Genomic DNA, 21,777 nt, shown 5'->3' on the forward strand with positions numbered 1-21,777 from the left:
AGGAGGCAGATGGTGGTGCCCCGGAGGTAGCGCCGCAGACGTGTACGTGGCCCACGATCTCCCCCTCGCGGGGCATCACGGCACCCGGCTGCTGCAGGGCTTTTACTGGCCGGGGTCTCTGATGCAGCCCGGCAGCACTGCAGGGCTGGGACTCCTGCCGGGGGGGGGGGAAGGCCCGAGACAAGTGTAAAGCCCCGCTGAGACCCCTGCCTGTCATAGAGGAGCCTTTCCAGAAGGTGCCGTGGACATTGTGGGGCCCCTCAGCAGGGTGACGCGGTCGGGGAAGAAATACATTCTGGCGGTGGTAGATTTTGCTACGCGCTACCCCGAGGCGGTGGCCCTGTCCTCTCTCCAGCCAGACACCGTGGCAGACGCGCTGCTCACCATCTTCAGCAGGGTGGGGTTCCCCAAGGAGGTCCTTACAGACCAGGGGTCTAACTTCATGTCAACCCTGCTCCGGTGCTTGTGGGAGAAGTGTGGGGTCCAGCACGACTGGGCCTCGGCGTGTCACCCCCAATCCAACGGGCTGGTGGAGAGGTTCAATGGGACCCTAAAGATGATGCTGAAAACCTTTATGGACCAGCACCCACAGGACTGGGACAAGTATTTACCCACCTGCTGTTCGCCTACAGGGAAGTGCCCAGGAGTCCACAGGGTTCTCCCCGTTCGAGTTGCTGTATGGGAGGAGAGTGAGGGGACCCCTGGACTTGATGCGGGACGAGTGGGAGGGGAAGGCCTCTCCCGATGGAGAATCAGTGGTGGAGCATGTCCTGACCTTCCAGGAAAAGCTCGGGGAGCTCATGGGCTGGGCCAGGGGAAACCTAGCCAGGGCGCAGAGGAAGCAGAAAGTCTGGTACGACCGCTCAGCACGTACCCGCTCCTATGCCACCGGGGACCAGGGGATGCTCCTCATCCCCGGGAGAAGGAACAAGCTGCAAGCTGCCTGGGACAGCCCCTTCAAGGTCATCAGACAGGTAAACGAGGTGAACTATATGGTGGAACTGTCCAACCGGACTCACCGCCGCCGGGTGTATCATGTCAACATGATGAAGCCGTATTGGGACTGGGAGAAGTCGGTGCTGGCTGTGTGGGCAGTGGGAGGAGAAGGGAGAGGATCCCTGGTGGGACTCCTCCCTGAGACGGGGGCTGACCCCTCGCTGGAGTCAATTCCCCTCTCAGACCCGCTCACCCCTGCCCAGCAGGCCGAGATCAGAGAGACGCTGCATTCGTACCGGCAGCTGTTCTCCAACCGGCCTGGGCTCACTAACCTGGCTGTGCACCGGGTGGAGACGGGAGCCGACCCTCCCACCAGGTGCTCCCCATTCACGGTCACTGGGAAAACAGCCCAGGACCTGGAGAAAGAGGTCGGGGACATGCTGGCTTTAGGGGTGGTCCAGCCACCCACCAGCCCCTGGGCCTCGCCCAGTGTGCTGGTCCCCAAAAAGGACGGGTCGGTCCGGTGTGGACCATCGGAAGCTCAATGCCATCACCATGTCCGATGCCTACCCCATGCCTAGGACTGATGAGATCCTAGACAAGTTGGGGGGCGCCCGGTTCCTCACTACCATGGATCTAACCAAAGGCTACTGGCAGGTGCCTTTGGACCTGGAGGCCAGGGCGAAGTCTGCCTTCACCCCCCCAGTAGTTCCTGGTCCTGCCTTTCGGCCTCAAGGGGCACCTGCCACCTTCCAGCGCCTGGTGGGTCAGTTGCTCAGGGGGGTGGAGGGCTTTGCTCTGGCGTCATTGATGAGATCTGTGACTTTAGCCAGACCTGGGAGGACCTTGTGTCCCAGGTGAAGAGGGGGCTGGGTCTCCTCCAAGATGCCGGCCTGACCATAAGAGCCGAGAAGTGCAAGGTGGGGATGGCAGAGGTGTCGTACCTGGGCCACAAGGTGGGGGGTGGCCATCTGAAGCCGGCCAAAGTGGAGGCAATCGAGCACTGGCCGCTCCCCAGACTAAGAAGCAGGTCCAGGCTTTCATTGGGATGGTGGGGCACTACCAGAGGTTTGTGCCCCACTTTAGCTCCCTGGCAGCTCCCCTCACCGAGCTTTGCAGAAAGGGGAAGCTGGACAATGCGATCTGGACCGAGCAGTGCCAGAGGGAGGACAATGGGCTGTGGAGAGAGGACCCCGGTGACCGGACCAGCCGGGTCCAGCCAGAGGACAGAAGCGGGGAGAGGGGGCCCAGGCGACCCTGTTTACGACCCTGTTTACCTGGAGGGAAGACAATGGACGAGGGGGGGGGGGGGCTTGGGGCCGGGGATCTCAGCTGCCCAGCTGGGAAGCAGGGGGGTCTCTGGGCTGGAGGGAGGGGGTTTCCTGTGCTGGGTTCAGACACTCAATAAACCTCCTATTTTACGCTGGCTGAGAGTCACTCTGGTCTAGAGATCAGGGTCGTGGGGGGGGCATTATTCCCTCTCAGAGTGGAGACCCCGGGGGCCCAGAACGAGGGGAATCTCTGAGGGGGCCCACGGCAGAGACAGGCATGCTAAGGCTCAGAGAGGTGCGGCTCCAGGAGGTGGAGGGGCTGGACCCCCAAGAGAGAGGACCCCTGGGAGAAGGGCTGTCGCACTGAAGGGGGTTCCCCCCAGGGACCGCACGGGGCCAAGAGTGGGCATGACCTACGAGTCCATGACAGGGACCCGCCCTGTGAGCTCCCCGCCCCAGCTGCTCCCTGCCTGGACCCCAGTGACATGAACCACGCCCCCACACGGCTGTGCCCCATCAATGCCCTCTCAGACTCCACCATGTGGGTCTGCAGTGCTGTGAGCTTCCACAGAGCAGTGCCCTGCGGTGCCTGGCGGGGACCCAGGGCAGGCCATGGGGCTGTCCCCGGCAGATACAGCTCCATGACAATGACCACGGCATTCTTCTTCTCGAAGGAGTCATGGAAGTAGACGAGGCGCTCGTGGTCCAGCTGGGACAGGATCTGCAGCTCCCTGCGCGCCGACTGCTTGGCCTTGGCCCGGCAGGGGATGAACTTGGCTGCGTAGTCCAGCCCGCTGCCTTTCTCCGTCACCCTCCGCACATAGGAGAAGGCCCCCCTGCAACACAGGGAGAGCTGCAGCCAGCAGGAGGGTGGGCCAGGCTCAGTGGGGGGCTGGCAGGAGCCTAGGATGTGGTGTGGGCACCACTGGAAGGGCTGGCAGGAGGACAGGACCCTGGGGGACACATCAAGGGGGGAGGAGGCTGGGACACCCTGGGGGAGCCTGGCTCAGGCAGGGCAGGGGGGAATGTAGGACCCAGGGGCAGCACGGGGCGGCTGAGCATTGGCAGGGAGAGCTCCGGCCTTCGCTCACAGCAGCGGGTAAAGAAGCTAAGAGTGGCTACCCTGGGTCAGCCCAACGGTCCGTCCGGCCCCGTGTCCTGCCTCTGACCACAGCTGGGGCCAGGTGCCCCAGGGGAATGAACAGGACAGGGCGATTATCGGGTGATCCAGCCTGTCGCCCATTCCTGGATTCTGGCACTGAGAGCTTTAGGGGCTCCCACAGCATGGGCATGTGACCACCTTGGCTAAGAGCCATTGATGGACCAAGCCTTCGTGAATTTAGCTAATGCTTTTTAGAAATCTGCTATCGTCTTGGCCCTCACAACATCCTCTGGCAGGGAGTTCCACAGGTTGACTGTGGATTGTGTGAAGAAATACTTCCTTTTGTTTGTTTTAAACCTGCTGCCTGTTAATTTCATTGGGCGACCCCTAGCTCTTGTATTGGGAAGAGTAAATAACATGTCCTTATTGACTCTCTCCACACCTGGCATCATTGTATAGACCTCTGTCCTACCCCCACCCCCTTCCTCGTCTCCACTGCAAGCTAACAGCCCCAGTCTCTTTAATCTCTCCTCACATGGGAGCCGTTCCAGACTCGTAATCATCTTTGTTGCCCTTCTGTGCACCGTTTCCAATTCTAATGTATCTTTTGGAGACGGGGTGACCAGATCTGCCCGCAGCATCTCGGGGTGGGTGGACTGTGGATTTAACAGCAGCATCGCGGTATTTTGTGTCTTCTCTCTCCCTTCCCTCCCGGCCCGAACAGGCTGCCGCACACAGAGCTGGGACACCCTGGGGGAGCCTGGCTAGGGCAGGGCTGGGGGGAATGCAGGAGATGTTCTCAGAGAACTCTCCCCATGGTACCAGCCAGCCCAGCCCCACGGCTCTGAATGTCTGGCTGGCCCCACGGTTCCCGTGCGTTACTGGCCCTGCCCCGTCCTGTCCCGGCGGGAGATCCAGCCCTAGCGCCTGGGAGCAGGGACTCAGAGCCGAGCCCGGGTGCCAGGCCAACGGAGGTCAGTGCCCTGCTGTGTGACCGCCCGGGGACGGCCCCTCGCCAGAGGCACCCGCCTCCCTCCCGCCTCACCTCCCGATCTCCTCGTGCACCTCGTAGTCGTCCGTCAGCCGCCGGGCCGCGTGCCCCTCCTCCGCCACCGCGGCCGCTGCCTCAGGCTGGGCTGGAAGGAAGGACAGCCACGGCATGAGGAGGGAGGGGAACGGCCACGGCACCGGTGGGGGGGGGGGGGGTCCTATGGTTTGCATGCAGAGGGGGTGGGACTCAGTTTCCCTGGGTGTTACGGGTTTAACGGGGGGATGGGAGAGGGAGTTTGTTGGGACACAGGACCGGCGAGGGAACTTGGGACCCCGGCCAATGGCCTGGAGAACGAAGACCCCAGCGACTGGGGACTGGGAGGCCCAGCTCAGGAGTTCCAGCCGGGTCTGGCCAGCGGGAGGACAATGGACTGCGGAGAGAGGACCCCGGTGACCTGACCAGACGGGTCCAGCTAGAGGGGCCAGAGGACAGAAGCGGGGAGAGGGGGCCCAGGCAACCCTGTTTACGACCCTGTTTACCTGGAGAGAAGACAATGGACGGGGGTGGGGGGGGGGGGAGGCGGGGAGCAGGAGGGAGGCCAGGCCTGAGGCCGGAGAGTTTCCTGTGCTGGGTTCAACGCTCAATAAACCCTCCTGTGTTACGCTGGCTGAAAGTTGCTCCAGTCTAGAGATCAGGGCGGGGGGTACATTGCTCCCTCTGGGGGTGGAGGCCCCGGGGGTCCAGAGCGAGGGGACTCCCTGAGGGGCCCACGGCAGGGACAGGCGTGTGACGGCTCAGACAGGTGGAGGGGCTGGACCCCTGAGAGAGTGGCCCCCGAGAAGGGCTGTCGCACTGAAGGGGGTTCCCCACAGGGACCGCACGGGGCCAAGAGTGGGCACGACTGGGAGTGTGACTGTGGGAACAGCCATGGCACCGAGGGAGGGCAGGTGCCGGTGAGGGTGGGAACGGCCACAGCACCGAGGGGGGCGGGCTGCCGGGGTGGGGTGGGGGAGAGGAACGGCCATGGAAAAGGCCTCGCCGCTACGCTCCCCCACTGGAGACAACCAAATGTTCCACAATGGTCCCTAGATGCCGAGGTGATGGGCATGTGGACAGAGGGATGCAGCCCCCGGCTCAGGCTGGCTGGCATTGCAACGAGCCCCTCGCCAAGGCCTCCGGGCTGCTCCCCTCTCCCCAGGCCTGCCCCAGGGGCCGAGGGGCTGGCATGGCCCTACCTGCGCGCACCACCAGCTCGGCCTTGCAGGACAGCTCCCCGGCCAGGTTCCGGGCGGCGCAGGTGTAGACGCCGCTGTCGCGGGCCGTGGCGCCCAGCAGCACCAGGGAGCACTCGCTGTCGTCGTAGACGAAGGTCAGCCGGCTGCTCTCGGCCAGCAGCGCCTCGTCCTGGGGGGGTGCAGGCGTCAGCCACCCCCCAGCACAGCCACCCGCTGCTGGGGCCGCCGGGCAAGGGGCCCGCGCAGCCACTGGCCCAACGCCAGGGACGCCACCCCGCGGCGTGGCAGCCGGGATCCACCCCCCTCCCAGAGCACCCGGGACCAGCCCCGACAGCCGGGACTCACCTTCCGCCTGGAGAACCCCGGGTGACCAGCACCCCGCTCCTCTGCGGGGGCAGGGCTGGGAGAGCAGGGGGCTGCGAGATGGGACTGAGGGGCACCAGCCGAGCTGGGGGGGTAGCGGGGGCTGCAAATCGGGATTGCGGGGCAGCAGCAGAGCTGGGGAGCCCAGGGCTGGGAGAGCAGGGGCTGCGGGCCGGGGTCAGGGGCACTGGTAGGTCCCATCCATTGACGGGCGTCCCTGGCTCCCTCCCCCCGGAGGCCCAGGGCTCACCTTGTACCACATGATGTCGGGCAGCGGCTTGCCCTCCACCACCACGGCGAAGCGCGGCGTCTCGCCCTCCCCGACCTCCAGGTCCTCCATGATGGACTCGAAGCGCGGCGGCTCTGGGGACCGAGAGACGTTCCACCCCTGAGCGCAGGCAGGAGCAGGTGGCTGCCTCCTCGCCCCGCCCTACAGATGCCCAGGCTCCGCCCCCTGGCTGGGAGGGGTGTGGCCTGCAGGTGCCCAGGCTCCGCCCCCCGCTGGGAGGGGTGTGACCTGCAGGTGCCCAGGATCCGCCCCCTGGCTGGGAGGGGTGTGGCCTGCAGATGCCCAGGCTCCGCCCCTGGCTGGGGTGTGTCACTGGCTCATGCCCAGGCTCCACCCCATCTGGGGGCTGGTCCCTCCCCAGGCTCCGCCCCCGGCTGGGGTGTGTCACTGGCCCTGCCCAGGCTCCGCCCCCGGCCGGGAGGCGGGAGAAGGACCCCTCACGTACCTGCCAGCTGCAGGCTGATGGAGCAGCTGTCCGCGCCGTGCCTGTTGCTCACCTCGCAGGTGAGCTCCCCAGCGTCCCCGCGGTGCACCTGGCAGAGCCGCAGGCAGTGCTGGTCGTCGTCAGCCATGCTCATCTCCCACTCGCCAGCCCGCTCCTCCAGCACCAACCCGCCCCTGCGGGGGAAGGACACCCCGTCACGGGAGTGCCGCACAGCCCGCGCCCCGCCCCCACGGCGCCCCCTGCTGGGAGAGGCCGGCTGGAGCCACCAGCTCCCCCCACAGCCAGCGCCCCGCGCCCCATAGTACCCCCTGCTGGGAGAGGCCGGCTGGAGCCACCAGCTCCCCCCACAGCCTGCGCCCCACCCCCTGCTGGGAGAGGCCGGCTGGAGTCGCCGGGAGCTCCCCCCACAGCCAGCGCCCTGTCCCCCACAGCACCCCCTGCTGGGAGAGGCCGGCTGGAGCCACCAGCTCCCCTCACAGCCACTGCCCTGCCCCCCACAGCGCCCCCTGCTGGGAGAGGTCAGCTGGAGTCGCCGGGAGCTCCCCCCACAGCCAGCGCCCCGCGCCCCATAGCGCCCCCTGCTGGGAGAGGCCGGCTGGAGTCACCAGCTCTCCCCACAGCCACTGCCCTGCCCCCCACAGCGCCCCCTGCTGGGAGAGGCCGGCTGGAGCCACCAGCTCCCCCCACAGCCTGCGCCCCACCCCCTGCTGGGAGAGGCCGGCTGGAGTCGTCGGGAGCTCCCCCCACAGCCAGCGCCCCGCCCCCCACAGCACCCCCTGCTGGGAGAGGCCGGCTGGAGTCGTCGGGAGCTCCCCCCACAGCCAGCGCCCCGCCCCCCACAGCACCCCCTGCTGGGAGAGGCCAGCTGGAGCCACCAGCTCCCCCCACAGCCAGCACCCTGTCCCCCACAGCACCCCCTGCTGGGAGAGGCCGGCTGGAGCCACCAGCTCCCCTCACAGCCACTGCCCTGCCCCCCACAGCGCCCCCTGCTGGGAGAGGCCGGCTGGAGTCGCCGGGAGCTCCCCCCATAGCCAGCACCCCGCCCCCCACAGCACCCCCTGCTGGGAGAGGCCAGCTGGAGCCACCAGCTCCCCCCACAGCCAGCACCCCGCACCCCACAGCGCCCCCTGCTGGGAGAGGCCGGCTGGAGTCGCCGGGAGCTCCCCCCACAGCCAGCGCCCCGCGCCCCATAGCGCCCCCTGCTGGGAGAGGCCGGCTGGAGTCGCCGGGAGCTCCCCCCACAGCCAGCACCCCGCCCCCCACAGCACCCCCTGCTGGGAGAGGCCAGCTGGAGCCACCAGCTCCCCCCACAGCCAGCACCCTGTCCCCCACAGCACCCCCTGCTGGGAGAGGCCAGCTGGAGTCGCCGGGAGCTCCCCCCACAGCCAGCGCCCCGCGCCCCATAGCGCCCCCTGCTGGGAGAGGCCGGCTGGAGTCACCAGCTCCCCCCACAGCCACTGCCCTGCCCCCCACAGCACCCCCTGCTGGGAGAGGATGGCAGGAGTCGCCGGGAGCTCCCCCAGCTGTGTATACAACTCAGCAATGGTTCAGGGGGTGCCGGGGGAATTGGAGATGCTCCAAGAGGCTCCCCCAGAGGGCAGGGCCACAGGGAGCCCCGCAGGGTGCTGGCTGACAGAGGTCCCAGTCCCCCCCATGGACGTCCTGGCTCCCAAACCCTGGGGCTGGCGAAGCTGCATCCCACCTCTTCCAGGTGACCGTGGCCTCCGCGTGGTTCAGGGTCACGGTGACGGAGGCTGGCTGGTCCTCCACTGCGTACACCACGTCTGGCTTGTCCAGGATGATGGGGGCCTCCTCCAGGTATGGCCCTGCCAACACAGCCCCCAGTCACCCCGGCAACCTGAGCCCCCTTCTCTGCCCCTCTGCCCAGAAAGAAACCGACCTGGCAGGGGCCTGCTCCCCACCACAGCCCTAGCTAGGGGGGTTCCTCACCCCTGGGGACATGTCCCCCAGCCTGGTTCCCGGGCAGCCCTGCCCGCTGGAGATGGGACCGGCCATTGTGCCAGGTGCTCCCCTGTGGCCCCTGTAGCTCGAAGCAGCACCCCGGAACCTCCATATTCACCACTGTCGTGTAATGGTGATCGGTTTTGCACAGCTGGCCATGTCAGATACCATAGGAAAGGCCATGAGCTCCTGTAACCCATCGTCCTGTCCAAATACGTGTACCTAGGGTTGCCAACTTTCTATTTGCAGAAAACCGAACACCCTTGCCCCGCCCCCTGCCCCGCCCCTTTCCCGAGGCCACCGCCCCCCACTCTCCGTCACTCGCTCTCCCCCACCCTCACTCACTCATTTTCACTGGACTGGGGCAGGGGCTTGGGGCGCGGTGAAGGCTCCGGCTGCAGGTACGGGCTCTGAGATGGGGCTGAAAAGGAGGGGTTTGGGGTGCAGGAGAGGGCTCCAGGATGGGGCAGGGGTTTGGGGTGTGGGAGGGGCCACAGGCTCTGGGCTGGGGCTGTGGGGGTGGGGCCAGAAACGAGGGGTTCAGGGTACGGGAGGGGAATCCGGGATGGGGCAGGGGGTTGGAGGGTGGGGTGGTGAGGGCTCTGGCTGGGGGCTTTGGGGTGGGGCCGGAGATGAGAGGTTTGGGGTGCAGGAGAGGGCTCTGGGCTGAGGCAGGGGGTTGGGAAGGGGGTGAGGACTCTGGCTGGGGGTGGGGGGCTCTGGGATGGGGCTTGGGTTTGGGGTGTAGGATGGGGCTCCAGGCTGGGGCAGGGGGTTGGGGCATGGGAGGGGTTCGGGGTCGCTGCGCCTGCAGGACCGCCCCCTCAGCTCCCACTGGCCGTGGTTCCTGACCAATGGGAGCAGCTGAGCTGGCGCTGGGGCAGCGCACAGAGCCCCATGGCCATCCCTCCGCCTAGGAGCCAGAGGGAGATGCTGGCAGCTTCCCGGGAGTCGCACGGAGCCAGGTTGGGAGCCTGCCTGCGCCACCGAGCGGGCTTTTAACGGCCCAGTCAGCACCGCTGACCGGAGCTGCCAGGACAGGTGTTCCGGTCGGAAACAGGACCCCCGGACCCCCGTGTCTAGCGTTCGTGTGTGGGAAGTTCTGGGGGTTTGCTGGATGGCTGTTACTGAAATAGGCGGTAAGTTTGAGAGTCTCAGCAGGGGAGCTGGAATCAATGACAGTTGCGCAAGCACCACCCTGGGAGATTGCTCAACCCTGTGACTCGGCAAAGCCCATCGGGACAAGCCTGGGCTGTGACCTCCAGGCCCTGAGGGTGTAAAATAAGGGGCAGTGGCAATCCAGGAAGTTTTTGGAGAGCGTTGGGGACAACTTCCTGGTGTAAGTGCTGGAGGAACCAACTTGACCCGCTGGTCACAAACAGGGAAGACTTGGCAGGGGACGTAGAAGTGGGTGGCAACCTGGGCAGCAGTGACCATGAGATGGTCGAGTTCAGGAAGGAGAACAAGGAAGGAAGGAGAGCAGCAGAATACGGACCCTGGACTTCAGAAAAGCAGACCGTGACTCCCTGAGGGAACTGATGGGCAGGATCCCCTGGGAGGCTAATATGAGGGGGAAAGGAGCCCAGGAGAGCCGGCTGTATTTTAAACAATCCTTATTGAAGGCCCAGGAACAAACCATCCCAAAGCGCAGAAAGAAGAGCAAATATGGCAGGCGACCAGCTTGGCTTAACAGAGAAATCTTCGGTGAGTTTAAACTCAAAAAGGAAGCTTACAAGTGGGAACTTGGACAGATGACTAGGGAACTGTATAGAAATATTGCTCAAGATTGCAGGAGTGAAATCAGGAAGGCCAAAGCAGAATTGGAGTTGCAGCTAGCAAGGGATGTGAAGGGGAACAAGAAGGGTTTCTACAGGTATGTTAGCAACAAGAAGAAGGTCGGGGAACGTGTGGGACCCTTACTGGATGGGGGAGGCAACCTAGTGACAGAGGAGGTGGAAAAAGCTGAAATACTCAATGCTTTTTTTGCCTCAGTCTTCACAGACCAGGTCAGCTCCCAGACGGCTGCACTGGGCAGCACAGCATGGGGAGGAGGTGACTAGTCCTCTGTGGAGAAAGAAGAAGTGGTTCGGGACTATTTAGAAAAGCTGGACGAGCACAAGTCCATGGGGCCGGATGTTCTGCATCCGAGGATGCTGAGGGACATGACTGATGTGATTGCAGAGCCATTGGCCATTATCTTTGAAAACTCATGGCAATCGGGGAAGTCCCGGACGACTGGAAAAAGGCTAATGTAGTGCCCATCTTTAAAAAAGGGAAGGAGGAGGATCCGGGGAACTATAGGCCAGTCAGCCTCACCTCAGTCCCTGGAAAAATCATGGAGCAGGTCCTCTAGGAATCAATTCTGAAACACTTAGAGGAGAGGGAAATGATCAGGAAAAGGCAGCATGGATTCATCAAGGGCAAGTCATGCCTGACTAATCTAATTGCCTTCTATGACGAGATAACTGGCTCTGTGGATGAGGGGAAAGCAGTGGACGTGTTATTCCTTGACTTTAGAAAGTTTTTGATACGGTCTCCCACAGTATTCTTGCCAGCAAATTAAAAAAGTATGGATTGGATGAATGGACTATAAAGTGGATAGGAAGCTGGCTAGATTGTCGGGTTCAACGGGTAGTGATCAACGGCTCGATATCTAGTTGGCAGCCAGTATCAAGCAGGGTCGGTCCTGGGGCCAGTTTTGATCAACATCTTCATTAATGATCTGGAGGATGGTGTGGATTGCACCCTCAGCAAGTTTGCAGATGTCACTAAACTGGGAGGAGAGGTAAATAGACTGGAGGGTAGGGATAGGATACAGAGGGACCTACACAAATTGGAGGATTGGGCTGTGACGTTACTGACATAATCTGGGACCGTATAGATCATCGTTGCAACCAAGGTCCTGTACTGGCACCAAATCTTATATAAAGGGGGTCAAATGAGGTGTCTCAGACAAGGTTATGGTTGGCTGGTTAGGATTATGCCATCTATGTGCGAGTATCACTTTTGTAGTTGAAGTTATGAATATTGGCTCTGTACTGTCTGTAGTTCAAACTTCTGCTCTGCTTCTGGGGGACATCCCAGACAAGTTGGTGTCAGCTCTGCCCAGCCATTAAGGACCATCAGCGACACAACTGACCCATTGAGAGAAGGCAGACACGCCTGGGGACTCAGCCAGGTGTGCAGGGATCTGCCTAGGGACAGAGCTCTGAGGTGTTTCCAGGCCATGGGATGGGCAGCTTGTCCTTGGGACAAAGAAAGCAGAGACCACATGGCAAGAGACTATACAAAGCTGCTGCAGCTCCTCCATCTTGTCTTCAATCCTGCTTCCTACCTCTGGAGGGACTTGGCTACAAACAGAAGCTCTGAACCAAGGTCTGAAGGACCCATCCCAGCTGGGGATGTTCTCCAGAGACTTGATTTGAATCTGCCGTTCATTCCACCACTGCTACAAGCCTGAACCAAGAACTTTGTCAGTTACTGAATGTCACTGATTCCACTGAACCGATTCTAGCTCTTGTCTGTATCTTTTTCCTTTTATGAATAAACCTTTAGATTTTAGATTCTAAAGGATTGGCAACAGCATGGTTTGTGGGTAAGATCTGATTTGTATATTGACCTGGGTCTGGGGCTTGGTCCTTTGGGATCGAGGGAACCTTTGTTCTTTTACTGGGGTATTGGTTTTCATAACCATCTGTCCGCATAACGAGTGGCACTGGTGGGGATACTGGGAAACTGGAGTATCTATGGGAATTGCTTGTGTGACTTGTGGTTAGCCAGTGGGGTAAAACCAAAGTTTTCTCTGTCTGGCTAGTTTGGTTTGCCTTAGAGGTGGGAAAACCCCAGCCTTGGACTGTGACTGCCCTGTTTTAAGCAATTGGTCCTGAATTGGCACTCTCAGTTGGGTCCCGCCAGAACCAGCATTGTTACATGGGCCAAAAGAAATCTGATGAGGTTCAACAAGGACAAGTGCAGAGTCCTGCACTTAGGACCGAAGAATCCCATGCACTGCTACAGACTAGGGACCGAATGGCTCGGCAGCAGTTCGGCAGAAAAGGACCTGGGGGTTACAGTGGACGAGAAGCTGGATATGAGTCAACAGTGTGCTCTTGTTGCCAAGAAGGCTAACGGCATTTTGGGCTGTATAAGTAGGAGCATTGCCAGCAGATCGAGGGAAGCGATCATTCCCCTCTATTCGGCACTGGTGAGGCCTCATCTGGAGTATTGCGTCCAGTTTTGGGGCCCCCACTACAGAAAGGATGTGGACAAACTGGAGAGAGTCCAGCGAAGGGCAACAAAAATGATTAGGGGACTGGAACACATGACTTCTGAGGAGAGGCTGAGGGAACTGGGGATGTTTAGTCTGTGGAAGAGAAGAATGAGGGGGGATTTGATAGCTGCTTTCAACTACCTGAAAGGGGGTTCCAAAGAGGATGGATCTAGGCTGTTCTCAGTGGTAGCAGATGACAGAACAAGGAGTAATGGTCTCAAGTTGCAGTGGGGGAGGTTTAGGTTGGATTTTAGGAAAATACTTTTTCACTAGGAGGGTGGTGACGCACTGGAATGGGTTACCTAGGGAGGTGGTGGGATCTCCATCCTTTGAGGTTTTTAAAGGCCCGGTTGGACAAAGCCCTGGCTGGGATGATTTAGTTGGGGTTGGTCCTGCTTTGAGCAGCGGATTGAACTAGATGAACTTCTGAGGTCTCTTCCAACCCTAATCTTCTGTGATTCTATGATTTTGCCTTTCTCCGCCCCCACCTACGCTGGAAGCAACAAGAATGCTGGAAAGACAAAGACTGAGGAGACTGGTCCCAGGCTGAAGAGAGAAGCCTCTGTATTAAGAGCTGAACCATCCAGTGGGGGGAGAAAACTGCTTGATCCAAATACTGCCTAGTGTAATGAGGTTTAAGATTTAGACTGGGTGCTTATCTTTTATATTCTTTGGTGACTATCGCTGACTTTTTATGCCTCCCATTTCTAAACACTTACAATCTACTTTCCTGTAGTTAATAAACCTGGTTTATACTTTACCTAAAACAGTGCTTGCAAAATCTCAGCTCAGCTTACCAAGGCTACTGTGTGTCCTCTGCACACTGAGGGAGGGGCTGACTGGGTAACGAACTTACACTGGTCAGGCTTCTGCCCGGGGCAGGACGGTGCAGCACTGGGGTGCAAGGCTGGGGAGTTGGGGGAATGGGCTGGTGCCTTTCCCTATATGTTTCATGACAGGCTCTGGGAGCATTCATGCAATATAGCTGGGTGTGGGGTCTCCGCATGTGATTGTGCTGAACGATAACAACACCTGGAGGGGCTCCTGGGCTAAGCGGGGCCCTCTGGGGGTTGATTCCTCCTGTTGGCTCTGCTGAAGGCCAGGCCAGGCCACGCCCAGGGCAGCCGGGCTCGCAGCAGCTCCCAGGTGGTGGCCCGGAGTTCCCCCCGCCCCTCTTACCCCGATCCATCAGCTGCACTGGCTGGCTGGGAGGCGAGGGCTTGCTGCTGCTCCTGGCGGTGGCCGTGAGGACTCGGAAGAGGTATCGCAGCCCCTTGGCCAGGCTGTGCAATGTGCAGCAGGTGTCTCGCAGGCTGGTGGCCACGATGGTCCATTGGCTGGTGCCCAGCACCTGCTGCTGGACGGTGTAGGTCACCGAGGCAGGATCTGTGCAAAGGAGAGGCCACTGCCATGCTCTGTTCTCAGGGCTCCCACCCAGCGCCATCTCCACCCCGCCCCACGGCTATGGGCCCAGCCCAGCCAGGCCACCAGGGCTGGGGGGCTCCCCATGCGGCTGAACTCTCAGCTCCACCCGGCCACTGGCCCTCCCAGGCGCTGGGGGGCAGCCCGCCCCAGGCTGGCCCAGCCCTTCTCCCACTCCCACTGCACCCCATCCCCTGCCACTGCCGCCTTCCCAGTGCCCCACAGCCCTGCCCTTCTCCCCATCCCACTGCCCCCCTGGCCTGGCCCATCCCCCACCACCGCCCCCCTTCCCAGTGCCCCACAGTCCTGTCCTGCTCTTCTCCCCCTCCCACTGTACCCCTGGGCTGGCCCAGCCCCTGCTACTGCCCCTCTTCCCAGTGCCAAGCGGCCCTACCCAGCCCCCATCCCGCTCCCCCTGCACCCCCGGCCTGGCCCAGCCCCACTCTCCCTTCCTACTGCAGCCCTGGCCCTGCCTCAGCTTCCTCCATCTCTTCCACATCAACCCCCCCCCGGCCCAACCCTGCCCCGCCTGGCCACCCTGCCCCGCCTGGCCACCCTGCCCCCAGCCCTGCTCAGCCCCACTTCCCTTCCAGCCCTGCTGCCCCCTACAGCCTCAGCCTGGCCCATCCCCCCGCCCCCACAGCCCAGGCTCTGCCCAGCCCACGCCTGGCATCTGTTCCCTCCCCCACACACAGCCCCTGGAGACGATCCCCTCCCCCATTCTGCCCCTACGTCCCCAACACCCCCACCCCACCCCCAGCTGGGCCCCGGGGGCACTGTGAGTGGAGGAGGGGTGGACTTTCGGTGGCCAGGAAGAGTCACGACCGGCGACAGCTGCAGGGACTGGCCGCGGCTGGCACATGTTGGCAGGGGCTGCCCAGGGGCCGCTGGTGTCAATGACCCTCAGCCACTGCATCTTCGGGGCGTCCCTGGAGCTGCGGCCTGGCCTGGCAGCTGCCAGGTAGAGTGGACACTCAGTGGGCAGCGTGCCCATCACCCTCCCCCGGACACCCCAGTTCCCCTCCCCCCACGCTGCCCCCCCAATGACGCTCCTGCCCCCCAGCCGTGCCCCAAGCCCAATGAGACGTGCTGGTGGAAGCCAGGGCTGCCGTGGGGTCTCGGTGCCAGCGGCCGGGGGGTCTCCAGCCCGTCCACCCAATCCCCAGCCCAGCTCACCTATGGCCGAGTCGAGCCACTTGGGTTTGTTCCAGGTCAGCGTGACGGCCCTGCCGGTCGTGGCCAGCACAGTGGGCGGCCCGTCAGGGGGAGTCGGGACCACGTCTGAAAGAAAGAGGCAGGCATGGCACGGGTGGGCGCGGGATGCCGCGCGGGCTCAGCAGGCCCCGGACCCACAAGCATGGCGTGCCTGTGTGAGGAGCAGCTGAGAGAGGGGGCCGCATGGCATGCGGAGGGACACACGGGACGGGACGGGACGGCCACCCCTCCCCACCCACTCGCAGTGCTCTGCTCCCCGCGCCTGTCCTGCCCGCTGCGTGGCTGCTTTGCCTGGCAGCCACTGGGCCGCAGCAGCTCCAGTGACTCCCCCAGGGCTTCTGGGGCTCCGTGTAGGGGCAAGACGCTCGGCAGTGCCCCGAAGACACAGACCCGGCTGCCTCCCGCAGAGTCGCCCACAAACCGTGGACACGTCGGCCGCTCATCCCCGCGGTCGGCACACGCCGGCCGCTCGTCCCCGCGGTCCATCAGAGGCGCATGGGAGCATGCGAGGACGGGACAGAGCCCCGGGGCCAGGTGGTTGGTCAGGGCTGCGGTGGGGCAGCGAGCTCCCAGGGCAGCCGGCCTTCGGCACAGCACTCCGCAGGCAGACGAGTGCGGCCACCCGCGCGCGGGTCCAGCCCTGTGCGACTGAGCTCCCGCCTTTTCCCCCGGCCGCAGCAGGCACGCCCTGTGAGCCCAGCCGGGGCCGTGGGGCAGCTCCCCCAGGCCGGCGCGGGGCCCTCACCTGTCACGTAGAGGTGAGCGTAGCAGGTGGCCTTCCCCACTCGGTTGGCAATGACGCTTTTATAGACGCCGGCGTGGGCGTGGCTGACGGCCGGGAACAGCAGGCGGTGGGTGTCCTTGTCTGCGGGGAGACGGGGGGGGCACACGGGGGGCGGGGGGATGAAAACCACAGAAGGACAGTGATGCTGTTGGGCTATGCTCCCGAGCAGCCCATCAGAGCAGAGCACCAGCTGGGCATGCTGGGAACCAGGGCACAGTGCCAGGGCCGCCCAGAGGATTCGGGGGGCCTGGGGCAAAGCAATTTTGGGGGCCCCTTCCAGTGGCGTAGCCAGGTGGAGCGGACATAAAAGAAGGTGCCCGGCGGCTTGTACTCACCCGGCGGCACTGAAGGACCCGCCCCCGAGGCGCCGCCCACGAGCCGGAGCGGGCGAAGGACCCGCCCCCGAGGCGCCGCCCACGAGCCGGAGCGGGCGAAGGACCCGCCCCCGAGGCGCCGCCCACGAGCCGGAGCGGGCGAAGGACCCGCCCCCGAGGCGCCGCCCACGAGCCGGAGCGGGCGAAGGACCCGCCCCCGAGGCGCCGCCCACGAGCCGGAGCGGGCGAAGGACCCGCCCCCGAGGCGCCGCCCACGACCCGGAGCGCCGCCGGGTGAGTCAACATTGACAAGGCGCCACTTGTGCTCAGCGGGAGAGCGGCCGCTGCCCCGCGCCCCCCAGCTACGCCGCCGGCCCCTTCCCTGTCTCAGACCTTCTCGTGGGGGCCCCTGCAGGGCCCAGGGCAAATTGCCCCACTTGCCCCCCGCCCCCGGGCAGCTCTGCACAGAGCACAGGAGCTGATGGGAGCGTGGGGGTTGCTGGGTGTGGGGCACTCCCGGCTACGCCAGTGCCAGCCTCTCCAGCAGGGGGCGCTGTGGGGAGTGGGGCAGGGCTTGCTGGGTGTGGGGAGCTCCCGGTGACTGGCCCGGTCTCTCCCAGCAGGGGGCGCTGTGATTCCATTTACTTTGACCCCAGTTCTGCTGGCGGGTCCCCTGGGAGCAGCTGGCCGAGGGGCACCCCCTGGGGAGCAGGCTGCGGAAGCACCGAGGGCTCTGACTGGAGAAGCGGTTGCTGTGGGTTAGGGTGGGTGCTCTGCCCCTCGGGAGCCCGGCCTCGGCCATGGCTCAGCCCGGGCACGGTGTGCAGCGCCCCCCCGCCCCCAAAGAGTGGGCCCGGCGCGGCGCGGCCGGAGCCCTACACTGGGTCATCCTGCGGTCCTCGGAGCTGCAGATCTTGGTGCCGTTGTGGAACCAGGTGATGGTGGGGTAGGGCAGGCCGGCCACCTGGCATTCCAGCACGGCCTCCTTGGACTCCACCACGTCCAGGTCGTGCAGCGGGTGGAGGAAGTCGGGCATGGTGAAGCGCTCCACCTCGTTCTCCGGCAGCTCTGGCTCCTCCGGGATGGACGGCATCTTCTCCAGCTTGGAGCTGCAACAGCCAAGACACGCCCACTGCACCAGCTGGCCCAGGCCCTGCATGGAGCACCTGGAAGCCAGTGGCCGTGGGGCAAGGACAGCCCCTCCCACTCTGCTGCCCCCCCTCCTCCCAGAGCTGCCCTGTGCCCCACCCCAGCCTCACCGGAGCTGCCTTCAGAGCTTGGGGGCAGCGTGTGCAGCTCAAAGGGGACCAGCGTGGGGGCTGATGCCCACATGCCAACAGAAACCCACAGATCTGCCCCACGGAGCCAGGGCTCAGAGCACCCCGCCCGACCCCCCCGGGTCACTGAGCTCGGAGCCGCTGGGACACGGGGACTGCTCCCAGGCTGTGCACAGACTCCCCCGGGCCGTGATGGGGGCAGCTCCGCTCCGTCCCCAAGGGGCACCCGCTGGAAGGGGCCATGCCAGCTGCGTGAGGTCTGGTTTCTCACGCCGCCCTGGAGGGACAGACCTGGTGCTGCCCCCACCCCTGGGCTCCGGCCGGCCCAGCTGCCCCACCCATGACTCATTCCGTGCCCGAGGGCTGCCCTGCCCCATGCGCTACTCCCTCCTGGGCAGAGTGCCTGGCACCAGGGCTGGTGTCCTCTCTGCACCGGAGGCAGGGCCAGAGCGAACAGACCCACCCCGGGGCTGGGCTAGGGTCCCCACCTCCATGGTACGGCTGGGGAGGGGACAGGACCCGCCACACCCCCCCAGCAGCAGAGCTGGCTTAGGAGTGCTGACCCCCAGTCCACACTGCTCCTGGGGTGCCCGCTCCGGGTCCAGCAGCTCCTCCAGCTCTGGGAACCCCAGGCACCCAGCGAGGGACAGAGTCGACCCCGGGGCAGGAGCAGGGACCAGGCCCAGCCCTGGACCAACAGCCCCTTGGAATCCCAGCCCCAGAGGGAGCCCGGTGGGAGCTCTGCCAGCGCGCGGGAGGCTCCTGGGCTGTGGCCGGGAGCAGATAAGAGCCACGACGTAGCCAGCGTTCCTGGGCTGCTCTGACTGGGCGCGACCTTGAAGCCAGAGTCCCCTGCGGAGTGACAGCGAGCGGCGGCTGGGCCAGCGTCCCAGCGAGAGCGCGGCCCCATGCATGGGGCTCAGCCAGGAAACGCGGCCGGGGCACCCAGCGCTGGAGACGGCTCCCGGGGGCCCTGCACACGGGGCAGCGCCTGGCGCGGGCGACGCTGCCGGCCCTGGCTGCCGGCTGCGCTGCTTGGACACGGCCCCACCGTGTGGGGAGCGCAACGGGACGCTACCTGCCCTATGCTGCTCCGCCACTAGGCAGCGCTATGCCTCCACTACCAGGCCGAGATGAACCTCAGCCGGGGGGCAGAGCATCCGGGTGTCGTAGGGGAACCAGCTGGTGCAAGCTCTGCAGCAAAGCCTTGCCGGGGACCAGGATCCCACGGGACCCACTGCCATAATAGTGGGAGCCGGTGGGAGTGGGTTTAAGAACAGTCCCGCACAGGGCTCTGAAGCCCGGCCAGATCCGGTCCAGGAGCACGGCACGGTGCAGAGTGGGCCCGAGAAAACCAACAGACTCACAGACGGACCAAAGCAACAAGGGTTGCAGGATCTCATCACCAGCCACTCTTCAGTGCCCCCGAGAACTTCTGCTCTGACACCTTCCCGGTGGGCAGCCCCCCTCCTGGCTCAGGGTACAGCTGGGAAGCTGTACTTTGAATGGCTACCAAGCTCCACAAAGAAACTGGAGACATGCAGGTGTCTTCTTCACTTATGCTGGGGGGACGGTAAAAAGGGACAGAACGGTGCCGGTTTGCGTCCTCACTTCACTCCTCAGGCGTCAGGGCGTTTACACCAGCAGCACGTCCATCGCCGACGAGAGCAGCGCTCTAGGGCAGCTACCCCACAGCGCAGCTCTCCCATTGTGACAATGGGTCTTGTGGGAAGGGGGGCTGATCGCGGGGCACCCTGGTCTCTGCGCAGCCTCCTCTCCCCGAACACCGATCAGCGCCAGGAGCTCAGCATTGCTCCAGGCAGGGGATCGAGCCACTGTCACCCGGCCAGACGACACATGAGCACTTGCCAAGACAACGGGACGGGGAGTTTCAAAGTTCCCGGGGCTTTGCAGGGGAGGGGCGGACGTCGTTTACCTGGCGTCAGAGCAGCAGAGCTGCTGGCAGAGGGGTCACCTAGGCACTGTGGGGGATCCTCAAGAGGCTAAAAGCTCTGTAAAGAGGAAGGACGTGTCTTCACTTGCACATCACCGCAAAAGCAGCCCCGGCACGCGCTGTCCGCCTCTCGTGGAGCTGGTTTTCTGATTGCGGGGAAACTGCCGAGTTTCACTGCCAAAGTCACTGGAAAGTGTAGACGCTCCCGTGGTGCGTGCGCAAAGACGAGAAATGGCAAGTGTGGACAGGCCCTCAGCTGACCGAACTCGCACCGGGGTACAGCTGCCGCGTAACTCCATCGCTCCCACGTGTCTACACCCACTCCGGGCGTGGGGGGCGCTCCTCCCCAGCGGCGCTCGCACCGACTGGGCTCTCAGCGGGGGGCGTCGTGGGAAGGCCCCCGAAAGCCAGTAACAGGCAGCGTGAGCAGCGCAGCACCTCCACGGGCGCTGCGTCGAGCGACTCCGTCGACGGGGACTCAAAGCCGGCACAGCAGGGCAGCTAGCAGTAGCTGCCTTGTGACCGAACCCCGCAGGGCAGGGCAGCCCTCCGAACCCTGCCCAGCGCTGAACAGGAGCTCTGGGGAGCTCGAAAGCTGGTCTCTCCCCCCAGTGACCGGTATCACTGCCCCCCACATCTCTCCACTCGTGGCCGGCTAGTGACTTTGGAAGTGACCCAGGAGGGACTTGCAATCGCCTGCAGCCCCGCCCCGAACTGAAGTCACCGGACCTAGCTCGGACTGGCCCTGGCGGGATCCGAACTGCCCAGGCCAGGTCTGCACAGAGGTTTCAAAGACAAAACTTTGCATTCAGAGTTGTGCGTGATCAGAGGACCGCAGACCAGCAGCCTTCTCGGCCACAGCACGGCAGCCATGACGGGCCCGCTGAGAACGGTGGGAGAACTCGACGGAGCACTTGATGATGGTGGACTTTAGAAGGAGATCCAGTACAAACACACAGCGTGAAAACACCCTGCCGGCCTGACCTGATCTGACGCAGCAGGGAGGGGGAGTGTTGACCTGGGAATGTGGCAGGGGAGTTTCACTGGGGATGGGAGGCCTGAGAGCCTGTCACCTGAGCCGGGAGGGGGTTGGGGCCAGGTGACACCTCTGACCGGGAATGTGAACAGAGGCTGCAGGAGGGAGCCTGCTGGGGGGGGGGGGGGGTTGGTTTCAGTTTGGGGCTGGGTGGAGGAACGCAGGGAACCCCAGGGCTGGGGTCTAAGCTCCCTGCCCCCCAGAAGGACTTGACTGAGGGGTCCTGGTTGTACCCACAAGCTCTGTTGTGGACTGTGTCCCCGTTGTCCAACAAACCTTCTGTTTTACTGGCTGGCTGAGAGTCTCAGTGATTCCCAGGGAGAGGGGTGTAGGCCCCGGACTCCCCCACACTCCATGACACCTCCCCACTCCCTGCTCTGTCACATCTCTTGAAAAGAAACCCCCGGATCACCCCATCTCCCTTCATCGCTCCAGTCACCAGCCCAGACTCCCCCACACTCTGCGACACCTGGGAAGAGACGCCGCCGAGCCGTGCAGCGTGAAAACACCCTACCGGCCTGACACGGGAAGAGAAGACACCGAGCCATACAGCGTGAAAACACCCCATCGGCCTGACCCGGGAAGAGACGACGATGCGCCATACAGCGTGAAAACACCCAACCGGCCTGACCCGGGAAGAGACGACGATGCGCCGTGCAGCGGGAAAACACCCCACCGGCCTGACCCGGGTAGAGACGACGATGCGCCGTACAGCGGGAAAACACCCCACCGGCCTGACCCGGGAAGAGACGACGATGCGCCGTACAGCAGGAAAACACCCTACCGGCCTGACCCGGGTAGAGACGACACCGAGCCATACAGCGGGAAAACACCCCACCGGCCTGACCCGGGCAGAGACAACGATGCGCCGTACAGCGGGAAAACACCCCACCGGCCTGACCCGGGAAGAG

At 63.9% G+C, this 21,777-nt stretch overlaps 1 protein-coding gene across 3 annotated transcripts in view; it reads right to left on the reverse strand.

The window, feature by feature from the left end:
• Positions 1 to 21,777, reverse strand: part of SPEG (striated muscle enriched protein kinase) — a 117,711-nt gene that overhangs the window by 30,828 nt on the left and 65,106 nt on the right. For all 3 annotated transcript variants that reach the window (XM_043524937.1, XM_043524938.1, XM_043524939.1), the window contains 10 exons: positions 17,479 to 17,708; positions 16,247 to 16,366; positions 15,463 to 15,567; positions 14,044 to 14,250; positions 8,335 to 8,458; positions 6,633 to 6,805; positions 6,149 to 6,261; positions 5,536 to 5,704; positions 4,355 to 4,445; positions 2,843 to 3,043 (listed from right to left, as the gene is read on the reverse strand). In XM_043524937.1, coding sequence (XP_043380872.1) covers positions 2,843 to 3,043; positions 4,355 to 4,445; positions 5,536 to 5,704; positions 6,149 to 6,261; positions 6,633 to 6,805; positions 8,335 to 8,458; positions 14,044 to 14,250; positions 15,463 to 15,567; positions 16,247 to 16,366; positions 17,479 to 17,708 — 1,533 coding nt within the window. The remainder of the gene's footprint in view (positions 1 to 2,842; positions 3,044 to 4,354; positions 4,446 to 5,535; positions 5,705 to 6,148; positions 6,262 to 6,632; positions 6,806 to 8,334; positions 8,459 to 14,043; positions 14,251 to 15,462; positions 15,568 to 16,246; positions 16,367 to 17,478; positions 17,709 to 21,777) is intronic.

The sequence above is a fragment of the Chelonia mydas genome, chromosome 11 (genome assembly GCF_015237465.2).
Source record: "Chelonia mydas isolate rCheMyd1 chromosome 11, rCheMyd1.pri.v2, whole genome shotgun sequence".
Taxonomy (NCBI): Eukaryota; Metazoa; Chordata; order Testudines; family Cheloniidae; genus Chelonia; species Chelonia mydas.